General features: G+C 46.7%; 1 protein-coding gene across 2 annotated transcripts in view; it reads right to left on the bottom strand.

Moving 5' to 3' along the window:
- The window catches only part of LRP1 (LDL receptor related protein 1), an 84,607-nt gene that overhangs the window by 30,671 nt on the left and 37,446 nt on the right, over positions 1-16,490 (bottom strand). The window contains exons 21-28 of one of the 2 annotated variants that reach the window (XM_074325544.2): positions 14,108-14,290; positions 13,487-13,687; positions 12,065-12,310; positions 3,119-3,316; positions 1,737-1,941; positions 1,390-1,554; positions 489-733; positions 119-250 (exon numbers count right to left, since the gene is read on the bottom strand). In XM_074325544.2, coding sequence (XP_074181645.2) covers positions 119-250; positions 489-733; positions 1,390-1,554; positions 1,737-1,941; positions 3,119-3,316; positions 12,065-12,310; positions 13,487-13,687; positions 14,108-14,290 — 1,575 coding nt within the window. The remainder of the gene's footprint in view (positions 1-118; positions 251-488; positions 734-1,389; positions 1,555-1,736; positions 1,942-3,118; positions 3,317-12,064; positions 12,311-13,486; positions 13,688-14,107; positions 14,291-16,490) is intronic. The other variant, XM_088800144.1, reaches the window with a different exon arrangement.

Below are 16,490 nucleotides of genomic sequence, written 5' to 3'. Positions count from 1 at the left end.
CCTGGAGCCTCCCCCATTGGGTCCCTCCCAACCTTCAATTACAATGGGCAGCCTGGGTGCTGACACCTTCCCCTGCAGCCTCAGCTTACCACTGGCTCTGGAGGGAGGGGCCTCCTACCATAGCAGGTGGTGTTGTCCTTGTGGAGCTTCATGAGGTGGGGACAGGCGCAGGAGACTGTCCTGTTGTAGTTGATAAGACACAGGTGGGAGCAGGGGCCTCGGCCCCCGTTGGCCTCACAGGGGTTGGGAGCTGGGGGAAGGAGAGGAGAACATCCTGTGACTTGCTGGCCCCTCCGTGGCTTTTCTCACTTGAACCACCCCTCTTCAGCCCTTCTCATCCTCCCTGTTCCAGCATTGCCTGCTGCCAGCCCTTTTCTGTCAGCGTGTTGCCCCACCCCCACCATTCCAGCACAGACACCTTCCTGTTCTCATCTCCACCTCCTCTCTTTAGGGCTTCTAGTGAGGCTTCTGGCTCCTTCTGGCCTTACCCATGGGCTGCCGAGAGGGGTGGTACACCTGCAGGTCGAAGGGCTGGGTGTTGGTCCTCTGTACCACGGTGACATTGTGGCCGGTCCACTTGTTGGCCTTGGCCAGTGTGTTTGTTCGCCAGTCTGTCCAGTATACTTCCCCCCCATACAGCGTTACTGCAAATGGGTGTGACAGGAACTCGTGTCCCCGAAGCACCTCCATATGGCCGGAGCCGTCGTAACGGGCTGAGTAGATGGCGTCTGACCTGAGAACATGGTCGGGGCAGAGTGAGGATGCCAGTTGGGGCTGCAGCCTCAGGGCACCCTGCCTGGGGGTGCTCCTCCCAGGCCTGGGCCCACCGCCCCCCACCTCAGCACACTGGAGCATTCCTCCTCCCAACCCTGCTGGCCAGGGAAGGCAGACCAACCAACTGAGCAGTGGGGACCACCTGCTGCCATGTCTAGGATCCCCAACTCCTGTGCCCCCCACTCACCGACACTTCTCCCCAGGGCAGCCAATAGCACCCAGAGCTTTGGAGATGAGAAAAAGGCATCCCCTCCGGGGAGACCAATTACAGAAAGTTTCCCCTTCCCCTGGGCAGACTGAAATCCCACCACACACTTTGCCAGTAGAGTGTACACATCTGTGAGAGCAGGAGGCTGTATTTCAGCCCTCGGCCAGGCAGTCCGAGCAGGGTGACAGCTGGCCTCCACCCTCTTCTATCCACACCTCTCCCCGAGCCCAGTCTCTCCCCTCACTGCAGTCCTGCTGGGCCCAGCCCTTGGCCACCCTTGTTCTAGATCTAACTCCCCCAGACTTTCTTACCACCCCCTCACTGCCAGGTCCTGGGATCCTGGCCCACCCTGGCCCTGGAGGGGAGGGAAAGACAAAGGCCTCCTGAGGATGGTGGAGGGCACTGACCTGGCATCGATCCAAAGGATGCGCTTCTCTAGGTAGTCCACAGTGAGCCCATTGGGCCAGCCACCTGAGCCTGTCTCCCGGTGGATGGTGCGGCGCCCTGCCCCACTCATGGAGGCTGCCTCGATTCGGGGCAGGCTGGCATCCCAGTCTGTCCAAAACAGGATCCTGGGGAATGGGAAGGAAGTCAGGAGGGGCAAGATTGGGGGCCTGGGGGAGGGGCTGTGGTAGGATCCTAGGTAAAGGGTAGAGGGGGGTGAGTGGCAACAAGGAGACAGGTGACCCCGTCTAGGGTGAATGAGGCTTCCGGGGGACCACGGGGCCAGAATTGGGCTAGGCAGGGTCCTCACCCATCTCGAGGATCCAGTGCGATTGCCCTTGGGTGCTCAATGTCACCAGCTAGCAGGGTGGTCCGAAGGGTCCCATCCAGCTTAGCCACCTCAATTTGGTCCAGGTTACTCTCTACCCAGTAAATGTTGCCTGCAATCCAGTCTACAGCCAGGCCCTCGGGGGTGGCCAGGCCGTACTGAATCACCACCTCGAAACTGGTCAGGGCTAGAGAAAAGAGGGTAATGGGAAGTTAGAGTTCCATGGGGTGGGCTGGACTGAGCTCAAGGCATCCTAGGAACCCTCTATGACCCACCCTCAACCTGACGCCTCTGCCAATACCTCTGATGGGCCCTGGATTTAACTGGGGTACCCCGGGCCCCCAACTCTTTTCATCCAGGTCTCCTACCCGACCAGGAGGTTAAATGGGAGAGAAGCCCAGCTTCCAGAACCCTGGAGAAGGGGAGGTGACTACCATCTTCTGCTAACAGCTCTCTGGAAGGCTAACACATGGGAGGAGGTCAGAGCAGAGGGTGGAGTATTTATATACCTAGACCCAATATGAAGAGAACAGAACTTTCTAGACGTTACTCTGCAGACTGTCGTGGAGATTTTCTCATGGAAATATACACATATGGACCTCATTACTTTAGAAACTCTTGCATAGTGAGAACATGATCACAGTCTACTTAGCCAGTCCCTTGTTGATAGACATTTGTCATTTGAGGTGGTTCCAAGTTTTCTCTACTACAAATGATACAAACTCCTCTAGTAAAATGTGCTTCTTTCAAGTCTTTGCTCAGATGTCACCTTCTCAGGAGGCCTTCTTTGACCATCCAATTTAAAATGTCAATCCCCATTCTCCCTACCCCACCCCCCTGCCTCCTTTCTTTTTATCCATAGCACTATTCTCTTCTGTCACATTCCACAGTGTACTCATTTGTTTTGTTTATAGCTGATGTTCCCACTGGCATGTAAGCTCCACGAGGGCAGACATTTGGCCTGTTTTGATCACTGCAGCCTCCCAGGGCCCAGTGTGTATGGCAGGTGCTCAAAACGTGTGTTGAGTGAATGAAAGAAGTCTGTGATGGGTCAGGCCGCCTTGGGACAGAGGCAGAGTTCAGGTACACCACTCCTAAATGCTTTTTTCCTTTCAAGTCTGTAATTTTAGAATTTGGGGAGTCATGCTCCAGGCAGTTTCAAAGAAATCCTGATCATTTTGTTAATTATCAGGATGGCAGCTCTACTGACAATAATTAGGGGGCATCAGGCAGTGAGACCCACAGTAAAATCTAACCCAATTAGCAAGAGTGTGAGGGATGGGGGAGCTAAGGGCCTCCACTTTGGGCTGAGCACCCAAGAGCCCTGCCTCAGGCCCGGGCACAGAGGGCGGGCAGGCAGTCACCTCCGTTGTCCAGCAGCTTCCCGCGGTAGATCTTGTCTTCCACCACGTCGGTCCAGTAGAGGGCACTCTGGCTGAGGTGGAAGTCCAGGGCGATGGTGTTGCGCAGGCCCGGCACCAGGACACTGTAGTCTCCTTTGTGAAGGTCAATGCGACGAATCTCATGGCGGTTGGAGAAGATGATGAATGGCTTGAAGGGGTCTAAGGAGGGGTGTGATAGGAGTCAGCAAGGGGTTTGTGCCTCTGTTCCACTCTGTCCACGGTGTGGACAAAAAAGGGGCCACATACTAAACCTGACAAATTCAGGGGAGGCCGGCATGGTGGGCCCTAGAAACTCAGAGTCTGAAAATAACTACATGGGATGGTCTGAATACGAAAATTCCTAGCTGAAAGAGAGTCCTAGGCCTATAGAGTCTTTGACAAAGTTCAATCTTTACCTTAAGTGAAATTGTCTATTATCCTTTTTGCATCGAAGATAACATACCTTTGAAATGTCAGAGTAATCTTCTTTTTCAGACCCCTCAAGGCACAACCGCTGACACCAGAGCAGAAGACCACAGACCCCTCATTGTTCTCCTATTCCCCCAATACCATCTCCATGTGCTGTAAATGTTAATTATTAACTCTCCTGTACCCACCAACATAAAAGAAGTATGTCTCTCTGTTTTGCTTTTTATCTAGTCCCAGAGATTTCCTGCTATGCTTTCTTTCATTCCCTTAATCTACCACCAATGGATCTACCTCCCTACATGTCCTCATTTGATTCTAATGTATAAAATAAGCTGCAAAACTGCCATTCTCTGGAGCATTTTCTCAACCCATTGAGATTTTGCTTCCTAGCAACTGTCAACTTGGCTCAAATACTCATAAAAATTCTCTACAGGTTTGAACATTTCTTATGTTGACATTAACTTGGCATAGTCGGCAGGATTCCCAAGAAGCCCACCCAGGACCACCCTGTAGACCCAGTGCTAGGTACCAGGAGAGGCCCATTGTGCCCCATTGGCTCCCTGCTTTGCATCGGGTGAACATGGGTGAGTTTTTCTTGGAATCTGGGCCTTCCTATTTTAAGGTAGGAGGCCCTGACTTTATTTGAGCTGTTGTAAATAATTGGTCAATCAATCCATCCATTCCTGAGGTGGCACTACAGGATAAGGGTTGAGCTAACCCAGGCTAAGGATAAGAGTTGAGATAACTCAGGGACAGGAGAAAAAAATGGGTGGCTGGTTTTTAATTTTGGCTTTTCAACTGGCATTGCTTACTGAGAGTCTGAACAAAACCTTTTGCTAGATAAATGAGTCTGAACTCGTTCAGCTCTGAAGATAAGGGACATTTACTCCATCCATCTTGAATTTCGGGTATTCTTAGGTGACTAAGAATTTATGTGGAGGTGTCTGAGGGTACCCCTCAAGACAAGCAGGGCTCGGCTCCATAGGGAATTCCAACACAACTGTAATTAAATAATTGACTTGTCTGGGGATGCACGCATAAGGCCAGCTATTTAGTGCTCCGAGTCCTCACTCTTGTATTAGACAGCCAGGGAGAGATACAGAGACATGTAAGAGAGTTGGAGCGACCTGGGAGGTGACAGCCCCTTGGAGCGCAACCCGTAAGCAATGCACTTCAACCCACTACACAATATCCCTAGAAATTTGTTCAGAATCTGCAGATTTCAAAAGAAAATTAAAATTGACCTGCAAAGTTGTGTCTTCAAGGCTGACAAGCCCCCAGCCCCCAGCCTCCATTAATACTCCTGCAGATAAATGTAGAATTTGTAGGGAGCCTTTACTTGCAAGTACTTACAGAAATGGGAAGATTTATCTAGAAGGGACATCAACTTAAGATGGCAAAACGGAGCTCTTTCGACCCCTACATTAATTTTTTGCATGCACAACAGAAAATAAAAAAAACGAGCTCTAAAACCAAAATGAGTGAACGGGAGGCTTACTTCAGTTTGCAAATAGGAGCCTCTAAAACAGAGCACAGAGAGACCTTCTTCTCTCCAGAAAGTTAATGAGAAAATTTTAGAGTCTGAACTAAAGGTTTCTGAAGCTGCTCAATGCCAATATCCCACTTTTCTCTCTTTTTCAACTGCCCTGCTGTACCCTTCGTTTTGTTGTCCTAGCTTATTCTCCTTTCCTCCTCCCCACTCTCTCTCTCTTCTACTCCTCTTTCACCACAGCTCCCTACTGACCTAGGGGACTCTCAGAATAGAAAACCAGACCAGGATAGACTGGGAAAGAAAAGAAAAATCAGAAATTCTGGCAGGACCCTTTGAAGAAAAGCTGGTCTCAGGCAGAGGGGAACCAGCGACTGTATATATTACTTGGACTAGACCAGAATTAAGAGATCTACCTGAAGATTTACCTGACCATCTCCAGGACCTTGATGGGTTCACAAAGGAATTTGATTTGACTGTTAGAACATATGGTCCTGGCTATTCTGACCTATTCCAATTAATATACCCACCGGTTTCTAAGAGCAAAGCAACAGAAAGGCAAAATAAGGTTTGCTAGGAAACTCCCATGGAGGACTTAAAAAAAAAAAGACAGACTGGGGAAAAACGCAGATAATTAGCCCACCGCTTTATCAAGCCATAACTAAAATTTCCCCCCAGAAAACAGACTGGACCAAGGGCCAGCAATGTAACAGAGAGCCTGAGGAACCAGGGCTTGCGTTCTTTGAATGTTTCAAAAAACTTGCAGACAATACTGAGGTCTGTCTCCAGATAGAGCTAAGGGTCATTGGAATGACGCCTGACCAAACTCAGCGTTTTTGGAAGGACTAGATGAAGAGCTTATAACTTCGATTGAACAACATAAATTAAACTGGCCGACCACAGGTACTAATGAACCGGCAATTCTGGCCGATCAACTATCTAAAACTATTCAAAAGAGAGAAAAAGACAAAGCTGCCAAAGTCGTGAACTTACAGCTCCAGTAATTAAGCAATCAGGTCAGATTTTCCCGAAGGTCTTTTAGAGAAGGGGAAAGAGGAGTCTGTTTTTATTGTGAAAAGTCAGGTCAACCTTAAGAAGGACTGTAGAAAACTGAAAAGGAATTTAGAAAAAGAAAACAAACAGAAACAAACATAGGGCTATGAGAGGGCATTGCCCCTTCTTATTAATACTTTAGGAGAATCTGAAATTATATAAAAGGGGAAACACTGAGCCCTTGTTGATACTGAGGTTACTTTATCTGTTCCTAACCATACCCAATTAAGCTGCCCTCTCCCTTAGACTAAGCTTCTGTACGGATGGTAAGGACATCTAATCAACCAATATCTATTTTTAAATCAGAATCTGTTCCCTTCCAGCTAGGGAATGTTACAGGTTAACCTATATTTTCACTAGTCAAATCTGCCCAAATTCACCTGATAGGGAGAGATTTTCTTGAAACCAATGACAAGCCACATATTCCTTTCCCAAAAGGGTGAAATGTATTCAGAACTAAATGAATCAGATATTAACCAATCGGGAAAGTAATGATTTTAAAGGAACCTCCACAAGAGGAAACTATTCTTGAGATTGACAGGATGTTTCAATGCAACTTTGGGCCTTTTCCAGTAGAGACATTGATAAGATTAAGTCAGCCACTCCTATTAAAATAACTATTGACAATACTTTGCCTCTACTTGATATTCACCAAAATCCTTTAAGACCTGATGTACTTGCTGGAATTAAGCCCATTATACAAGATTACATAAAAAGGGGGCTTATAATTCCATGTACAAGCCCCTATAATTCTATCTTTGCAATAAAGAAACCCAACTGGAAAGTATGGAGATTTGTACAGGATCTCATAGCTATAAATAAAATAGTTACTCCCAGACATCCTGTGGTTCCAAATCCACATAAATACCCTATTATCAGCTATTCCTGTGGACCACCAATATTTTTCAGTGATAGATTTACAGAGTGCCTTCTTCAGCATTCTTGTAAGAAAAAAAAAAAAAAAAAGACAGTAAGTACCCCTTTGCTTTCACCTAGGAAGATCGGGAGTTTACTTGGACAATAATACCCCAGGGATATACGAAGAATCCCACTATTTCTTTCAGATACTGAAATTATTTGAATGATGTGGAACTTCCCAGAAATTCTACTCTAATCCAATATGTGGATGATTTACTTTTATGTTCTAAGACATACTGGACTCCCAAGAGCACACAATTTACCTATAAAAGCTAGCCTTTAAGGGACATAGGGTCTCAAAGGACAAGCTTCGATTCTGTTTACCCCAAGTAAGATATCTTGGTTATCTAATATCTAAAGATGGGCTACTAATTAACCCTGAAAGACTCAGAGGAATCCTATCCTTTCCTCTTCTAAAAACAAACAAATAAAGAAACAAACAAACAAAAAAACAGCTTAGAGGGTTCCTGTGTCTGACTAGATACTGTCATAATTGGGTCTCAAATTTTTCATTAATGGCCCAGCCTCTGTATGTCTTATTAAAATCAGATTGACCTGATCCAATTCAATGGAACCTTGAAGGGAAACAAGCTGAAGAAGCTCTAGAGGAAGTATTAGCTAATGCTTCTTCTCTGGGAAACTTTAATTATAAACTTTCTTTTTCTGCATGAAAATAAAGGAAACGCTTTAGGAGTTTTAACTCAAGAATATAGTGATCATCATGGACCTATAGGATATTATAGTCAATTAGACTCAGTACCCCAAGGCTCCCTCTGTGACAGCCATCTCTGCGATAGCCACATGCAAACAAACAGAAGAAATAGTTATGGGCTCTCCTTTATTTATGTTCCTCATTCTGTTGAATCTCCACAGAACTCTCATCACACTCAACACTTCTGTCAGTCGACTGGCTTCTTATGAAGTACTGTTGCTTTCTGCACCTAATGTTACTTTAGCTTGATGTAACAGTCTTAACCCAGAAATTTTGCTATCTCCTTTGCAGGATGAAGACGTCCATGATGGAGTTTTTCTTACTGAGCACCTTCTTGTTGCTGTAAATCATTTTTTACAGGAAACTCCTATTGATAATGCTGACTTAATTTCAGATCTTATCTGAAAGATGAACAGGGACATTACTGAGCTGGATATGCAATAACTTCCATGGTGGACATAAGCGAAAGTTCTTATTTATCTGAATGAAATAAGAGCTGCCCAACAAGCTGAATTAATTGCTCTAACTCAAGCTTGTCAATCAGCCAAAGATCAAATAGACAAAGATCAATAGACAAATTTATACTGATAGCTGCTGTGCCTTTGGTGTAGCTCACAACTTCAGAATGTTGTGGAAGCAGCAAGTCTTCTTAACTTCCTCAGGGCAGCCCACAAAGAATGGAAAACAGGTTGTAGAATTATTAGATGTCTTACAGTAATCAGAACAACTGGCAATTATAAAATTCCAGAACATTCTAAAGCTGCCGCCATGGAGGCAAAAGGAAATAATTCAGCTGATACTGCAGCTAGATAAGCAGCAATAAGTAGCCAAGTTATCTAGATCTGAGAATGTTTCTTGCTCCCTATTAAATCAATAAAAGATTCTCTTTTATAGTTCCAACGGACAGCTACAGAAAAAGAAAAGAGGATATTGCAACAAAAAGGGGGAACTTTGATCCAGATAAATGGCTATGGTTTGGACCCAATCAGAAATCAATCTTACCTATAGGGGCTCAAGTAGCTATACTTCAACATGTACATGAGCTAACACATTGGGGTCCTGATAAGATGATTTCATGGAGTAAACAGTATTACTGGAAACTTTCTCCTCCTGTAGCTCTTAAAGTGTATAGCTGATGTTCTATCTGTCTAAAATATAACCCTGGAAAAATCACTCCACAGGTCCCAAGGACATTTCCCACTTCCTTTAGGCCCATCTGAGGTATGGTAATTGGATTTTATCCAAATGTCACATGTCAAGAACACAAATATGTGTTAGTTATGATTTGTATGTTCTCTTATTGGGTGAGGCATTCCCTTGCAGGACAGCAACAGCCTTAACTTAACGGTAGGTAAATTTTTATTGGAAGAAAAAAATTCTCAATTGAGGACTTCTGTCTGAGTTACATAGTGTCTGAGGAACTCATTTCACTGGGCAAATAATGCAGTTCATTTGTAATATTTTGTCTATTCTACAGCATTGCACTTATCACCCCAGTCCTCAGGATTGGTGGAAGATACGATGGTATAATTAAAAGTCAACTAGGTAAATTTTCAGAAGCTTTTCTTTCCTATTTTCAAAAGTTTTTAATCTCCCTTGGCCCAAAGCTCTCCCTATAGTGCTCCTCAACCTGAGAGCTACTCCTTTTGGTAAACATAGCCTTTCTCTTCACTAAATAGTCACTGATCGCTCTGTGCATGTGGATAGAGGGACATATGAACCCACCTTACTAAAAGAAGACATTCTGCATTAGCATCAAGGATTTATTAACCACCTTAAAGAAACTGATAAATTCGTAACTGATTCATTTCAAAGTGTGCTCCTGGGAGATGAAGACTTCAAAGACCATGATTTATAATCAGGAGATTTTGTCTCCATTGGAAAAGACATAAATTAAAGACTCTCTCCAACCTTGTTAGAAGGCACCTTATCAGGTATTACTAACTAATCCAGCTAAACTTAAAGGGGTGAACTCCATGATTCACATTTCTCATTAAAAAAAAAAAAAAAAAAAAAAAGGAGCCCAATAGCAAATGGGTAGCTTCCCTTGACTCTGACACTTGCCTCCGCCTACAGCGGACATCAGCCTCCTTGAGGATGAGAAGTCGCTGACATCAGAGGTAGACAGTTTTCCCAAGATATTGACAAAGTCTGTATACCTACAAACTGATGTTGAACTTAAAAAAACATGTATTTGATTGTCTTTACCTGTTTATTAATATTAGTAATAATAGTTATACTTGTTCTTTGGGCTTTTCTCAAACCCTGTTCTTACATAGCCCAACTGTTCATAATTGATGAAGGTGTATAAGATAACTTTTGTATTATTAATAATACTTCTTATGGTTTCTCTTTTGAAATTTAGAAGGAATGTTATGGCAGATGATAAGAGATGTGTGTGTGTTTTAGAGAAGTTAAAAGAAGTAATAAGTTGTTTTTTTCTAAATGAGTAAAAAAGAGACAAACTAAGAAGGACAAGGGAAGCTGTAGAAGGTTTGTGGAAAAAGAATCTTGAGAAAGGAATTTCATGTATGAATAACGCTAGAACCCAATTATGGGAACATGCTTACCTCCTAACCCAACGAGGACTATTATGTTAATTCAGATGGAAGCTGAAATGGCTATGAAAAACAAAAAGTGGCCCTTTATAATGGCTTCTGAGGCAAAGGAAATTTACTTACGAAACTCTTACTGTCTTCCTGGCCTCTGGAAATTTTTTTTTTTTTTTTAATTTATTGGGGTGACAATTGTTAGTAAAATTACATAGACTTCAGGTGTACAATTCTGTATTACATCATCTATAAATCCCATTGTGTGTTCACCACCCAGAGGCAGTTCTCCTTCCATCACCATATATTTGTGGAAAATTTTTTGATGGCAATTGTAATTTATGTCATTGTGTTCTTATAGATTTGGCCCCAAATAAAGCTTAAAGTTATAGTTCCCAATTGTACAACTAGCAGGAATCAGATTAATAATGAACGACACTTGAGTGCTTCCAATAGGAAGTAGATGGGCTGTATTAAAATAATAATAGTAATAATAATAGTAATAATAATAATAATAAATGGGAACCCATCTCATGGTCAGATTGTAAAAACCAAAGAGGTGTAAGATTGTGAAAACCAAAGAGGTGTGTGGTTGTGCCTTCAAACTATAAGTAAATGTTATACAAGATGCAAAATACAGAAAAGTGAGACAGAGAGCAAAACTTGGATCATGATAGCTTGCAGGTTAGAAATGATCCAGGGTGTTTTTTCTTAATGAAGGCCCATAAAACCTGACTGCTTCCCATTTATCTGCTTTTCCCTTTCGAAAAAAATTTGGCCTTGACTTCCATCCAAGGTTACAGTCTTGCCCTGTCCTCCGTGGTCCGCCATTTCAGCAAGACAAATGATGACCCTAAGACTTCTTGGAATGAGCCTTCCTAGCACTGTGGAAACACATTATCTAACCAAGAGGTTTGTCATTAATGCATCCTTTGGGTTGATTTGTGACCAAAAGGGAGAAGTGTGGATGAGAAAAAGGGCCACATACTAAACCTGACAAGCTCAGGGGAGTCCAGCATGGCGGGCCCTACAAACTCAGAGACTGAAAGTAATCACATAGCATGGTCTGAACATAAAAATTCCTAACTAAAAGCCAGTCATTGGTAGTCACGTCCTAGGCCTGTAGATTCCTTGACAAAGGTCAATCTTTACCTTAAGTGAGCCTGTCTATTGTCTTTTTGCATCAAAGATAACATACCTTTGAAATGTCAGAGTAATCTTTTCCAGACCCCTCAGGGCACAATTTCTTCACTAGAGCATAGACCCCTCATTGTTATCTTGTTCCCTCTATACCATCTCTAGGTGCTGTAAATGTTAATTATTAACTATCCTGTACTCATCAATGTAAAAGAAGTACTTCTCTCTGTTTTACTTTTTATCCTGTCCGAGATTTTCCTCTATGCTTTCTCCCGCCCCCTTGATCTACTACCAATGGATTTCATGTAACCCTCCCTACACCTTCTCCTTTGATTCCTAATGTATAAAATAAGCTGCAAAACTGCCATTCTCTGGAGCATTTTCTCAATCCGTTGAGATCCTGCTTCCTGGCAATTGTTGTCAGTTTGGCTCAAATAAACTCATAAAAATTCTCTACAGGTTTGGACGCTTCTTACATTGACAAGGGGCAGGCAGGGTCTCTGTTGGCCCTGGCACTGAGCCTGGATGGAAACCTCAGCCTTTGACACTTGGCTGCCCAAGCCCAGCCTACTACAGCTCAGGGGCCTGCCTTGGCCTGCCCAGCTGCCCAGACACCCTGCCACCCCTCACCCATGTTTTACCCAGGCTGCGGCAGCTCTCGCCATCTGGCTCCAGCACCCAACCCTCGTAGCAGGAGCACTTCACGCTGAACTTGTTCTGGTCGCACTTCTGACTGCACTTGAGGTGCTTGGCACAGTAGCTCTGGATCTGACAGGTGTGGTTGTCCGGCCCCAGCTCCATGCCCAAGGGGCACGAACACACAATGCCTTCCCCGGGTGCCACCGTGCAGTTGTGGCTGCAGCCGCCATTATTCAGAGAGCACTGGTCTGGGAGACAAGGAGCGGGGGGACAGGATCAGGGTCAGGATTCTGGAGGAAGCAGGAACACTGCCCTGCTGGGCCCCAACTCCGGGGCAGCCCAGACAGAGCCCTGGTACCCTGCCTGTGGTGTTCACCGTTTCCATTCCTGGCCAACCCTGTCCCACTGCTTCCTAGGCTTTCTCAGGTCCTGGGCTGGGACCCGTGTGCCCACCACTGGGACCACCCTTCCTCTTTCCCTTTCAACACCATGGCTGCATCTCTCTGGTCTCTACTTCCCTACCCCTTTTTGAGCCCATGGTGGTGACCGCAGCTTCTTGCCTCTCTCTCAGAGGTTTGGAAATCCATTCCCCTTTCCTCGATCTCTCCTGCTCTGTGGTGGGGTATGGTAGGGAATGTCCTGTCCCTGAGTCCTGACACACCCTGGGATCTGCCAGCCCTGACAGATGACCCATCAGCAGTTCTCAGGGCCTGTTCCGACCAGCCTTATCGCCCACTCCTCTCCTTCCAGGAACCCCATGCTCTGCCTGGCTCACAGAAGATAAGGCTGCTCTGCTCTGCTCCTCATCCCCCAGCGTTCTGGGTGGTCCTCCCTGACCCCCTACGTTTCTTTTGATCTTGCATGCACACCCTCCTTCCCTCACGTTCTCACTCCCTCTGAAAGATCTACCCGTCATTAAGAATCCAGTTAAATCCCTGCCTCCTCTGGGAAGCCTACCCTGACCACACCAACACTCAACCTGGTGCCTTCATCTCCAAAGCTGGCTCTGTACTGCTCTGTAGTACGAGTGTGTGTGAGGGGCCTGGGCCGGCAGCATAGGGGTTGCACTGCACTGTCTCCACAGCACTTTAGGAGCTGTGTGACCTTGGACCAGTTATTTAACCTCCATAGGTCTCAGTTTTCTCATCTGTAAGATGGAGATGATAACACTATTGCTTCACAGGGTTGCTTTATGGATTAAATACTATAATAGAGTGATGTGCTTAGCACAGCCTCTTGCTAAGGTGAGTTGTAAATCAACATGGGTTGTTGATAACTGCCCTGGGCACTACTCGTCCAGCAGTCAGAGGTGCCCTTTCTTAGTCTTGGACCTCTCCCCACAGAGCCCTGGCCCTGGCCCAGACTCCTTCCCCAGCCACCCTCCCCACTCCTCTCCTGGGGCCTCTCCTAGGCCTGGGCCTCACCGCAGAGCTCTCCCTCATCAGAGCCATCTCCACAGTCGTCGTTGCCATCACACAGCTTGTCGGGGGGCAGGCAGACCGAGGGGTTGTTGGCACAGGGATGCGAGGGCGGCCTACAGGCTAGGGACTCACAGTTCTTCTCATCCGAGTTATCTTCACAGTCCCTGTTGCCATCACACACCCATGCTTTGCTGATGCACCGAGCTGAGGGATGGTTATAGTATGAGGGGCAAGGCAGGGACTGCAGGGCCTCCCTAGATCCTTCCCAGAGCCCGTGGAGTTCTCTAACAGGGTCATGATGCAATGCCATAGGGCCCACGAAGAACTCTGAGGCTTTTTGTGTCAAACTCATATAGGCAATGAAGGAGGCAGGAATTTGCAGGAGGTGCTGAAGCTTAACTCTGGTGAGGGTTTTGGTTCTCAGGGCCCTTAATGCAGGCCCAGGCCCCTTCATGCGTTCCCCATGTATCATGCACAAGCTTTTTCTGTGTGTCTTTTGCCTCAATGTCCCCTCCTGCACCCCTCAAGTATAGTGCTATCTCCCTCGCCACTGCTCTGCTCTCTGTATGGTTTCCTCCTGTCCATGGTGCCCCATTCCATGCTCCCTCCAATACTTCTTTTTACCAGAGTCCTTGCAGCCAAACTTGACGTTAGGGTCACAGACGTGGGTCACTCCCTCACAGCTCTTCTCGTCACTGGAGTCCATGCAGTCAGTGTCCCCATCACAGCGCCACCTCAGGGGGATGCACAGACCATCCAGCCGGCACTGGAACTCATCATTGTGACAGCCACCAGGAGGCCTTGTGGCTGCAGGGGGACAGGTGGGAGTAGGGGCTCCAGGTCAGTCATTCCCATCTCTGCCTTCCCAAACCCCCTCCTGCTATGCCCAGCCCAAGGCTATGAATAGAGACAGAGATGGAGAGCTCTCTGTGTCCTTCTAATACTCCTTGGAAGGACTCACTGAGGGATCCCGAAGAGCATCTCGTCTAACCTCCCTGTTTTACACACGAGAGCATGACTGGATAAGCAATGTGCTAGGCCAGAGCTCAAATGCTCCCCACCTTAGACTAGCCTCTGTTTCATTCATTCACTCCACAGACACTTATTGATTGCCTACTGTGTGCCAGCCACTATTCCAGCTGCCAGCGTAAGTAAGATGAAGTCCTTACCCTCAGAGAGCGGAAATTCTAGTGGGGAAGAGAGACAATGAAGACACGACACAGAGACCAGAGTGGAATGGCAGGTAGTGATCAAAGCTATGGAGACAAAGCTGGGTCAAGGCTACAGAGAGCTGGGGATGCTGCTTTAGATGGGGCAATCAGGGAAGCCCTCTGAGCAGGAGACATTTGAGCAGAGGCCTGAACAGCGTGAGTCTTGAGAATACCTGGAGGTGTATTCCAGGCAGAAGGAACAGCTAGTGCAAAGTCTCTGAGGTAGGACATATTCAAAAAAATGCCCAGGGCATATTTGAAGCTGTACAGCTGGAGCAGAGTGAAGGAGGAGATGGGTGGCAGGAATATAGGTCAGAGAGGGGGGAGCCCTGCAGGCCACGGAGCAGTGTTTGGCATTGATTCTAAGCACATGGAAGCCAGTATTAGCTTGAGGGCAGAACTGGGGCGTAATCTGCCTTAGGTTCCGCAGGATCACTCTGGCTACTGCTCTGAGACCTGACCCAGGAAGTTGGGGAAGGAGCAGGAGCAGCACCTGGGAGGCACAGGTGACTGTGCACCAGCCTTACCTCACACTCACACTGCTGCCACAGCCCCACTCTTCCCAGCTGCCCCACCATGAATATGGCTGATGCTCTTGTGCCTGAAATTCAGCAGCAACCTCCAAGCTGATTTTCCTTCCTTCGGGCCCCTGAACATCTTTCCAATCTAATCCCATTTCAGGGAATACCTTCTGAAAGATCTACATCTTATCACCTTCCACCCTTGCAATCCCTTGAAGGTCCCCAGTGCCTGACTTCCACCTGCTGTAATCTGCCCCCTTCAACATAGCCTCATTCCTTACTGTTCTCTCCAATCTGAGGGCCCCGCCTGGCCCCATTGTCCCCTGTGGGAGTGCTCAGTTTCACCCTCTAAGTCTTACTGCTGAGTTCTCCAGGCCACCCCAAACCCCACCCTGAAGACCCTCCCACTTGCCCATTTACCCAGTCTAATCGCTCATCAGGGCCCAGTTTAAATTCCACCTCGTCCTGAATGGTCCCAGACCATTCCAGCTCACAGCCATAGTTGACAATTGCTACCAACCACAACATCCCTGCTCACACATGCCAGCCCCACACCCCCATCTCCTCTCATTTCATAGAGGAGGAAGGCAAGGCTTAGAGGAAGCAACCTGCCCAAGTTGGCCCAGCTCTTAAGTGAAGGGCTGGAGCTCTTCTTACCATGCCTCGCACAGGCTTTCAGGGGCCCTTTCTCGGAATCCCAAGGCACTATTACCTGTTCTGCTCATCCAACCCTTGTCAGTGGTGGCCCTGGAGACTCAGTTACTGTCTCCCAGGCCTGGGTGACCCTCCCTATCCTCCCTCTCAGTGCTGGGCTCAATACTCAGTACTGTTCCCATTGGTGTGAACCTCAACTCTACACGGCAGAGGTTGTAAGCTGGTGGCCTAGGGGCCGGATGAGGCCTGCGGAAAGATGTTGGCCTGCAGTGTTTTGAAAACTTTAAAAATCAATTACCAGTTGTTACGATTGATTTGTGTTCCCTAAAAAGATGCCGAAGTCCTAACTCATAGTAGTTGTGAATGTGACCTTCTTTGGAAATAGGTCTTTCCGGATGGTCAATTTAAGATGAAGTCATTCGTGTGGGCCCTGATCCAATATGACTGATCCTTACATAAAGAGGACAGATGGACACAGTGACGGACACACACACAGGGAGAACGTCGTGTGAAGATGAAGGTTGTAGCATGCACAAGTCAAGGAATGCCAAAGCTTGCCAGCAAACACCAGAAGTTGGGAGACAGTCCTGGAATAGATTCTCCCTCACAGCCCTCAGAAGG

This window comes from Rhinolophus sinicus, chromosome 1, assembly GCF_057876585.1.
Source record: "Rhinolophus sinicus isolate RSI-liver-muscle chromosome 1, RSI-T2T, whole genome shotgun sequence".
In the NCBI taxonomy this organism is placed as follows: Eukaryota; Metazoa; Chordata; class Mammalia; order Chiroptera; family Rhinolophidae; genus Rhinolophus; species Rhinolophus sinicus.
Note: the sequence above shows the minus strand (reverse complement) of the source record. Positions and strands in the feature narration are given on the sequence as shown.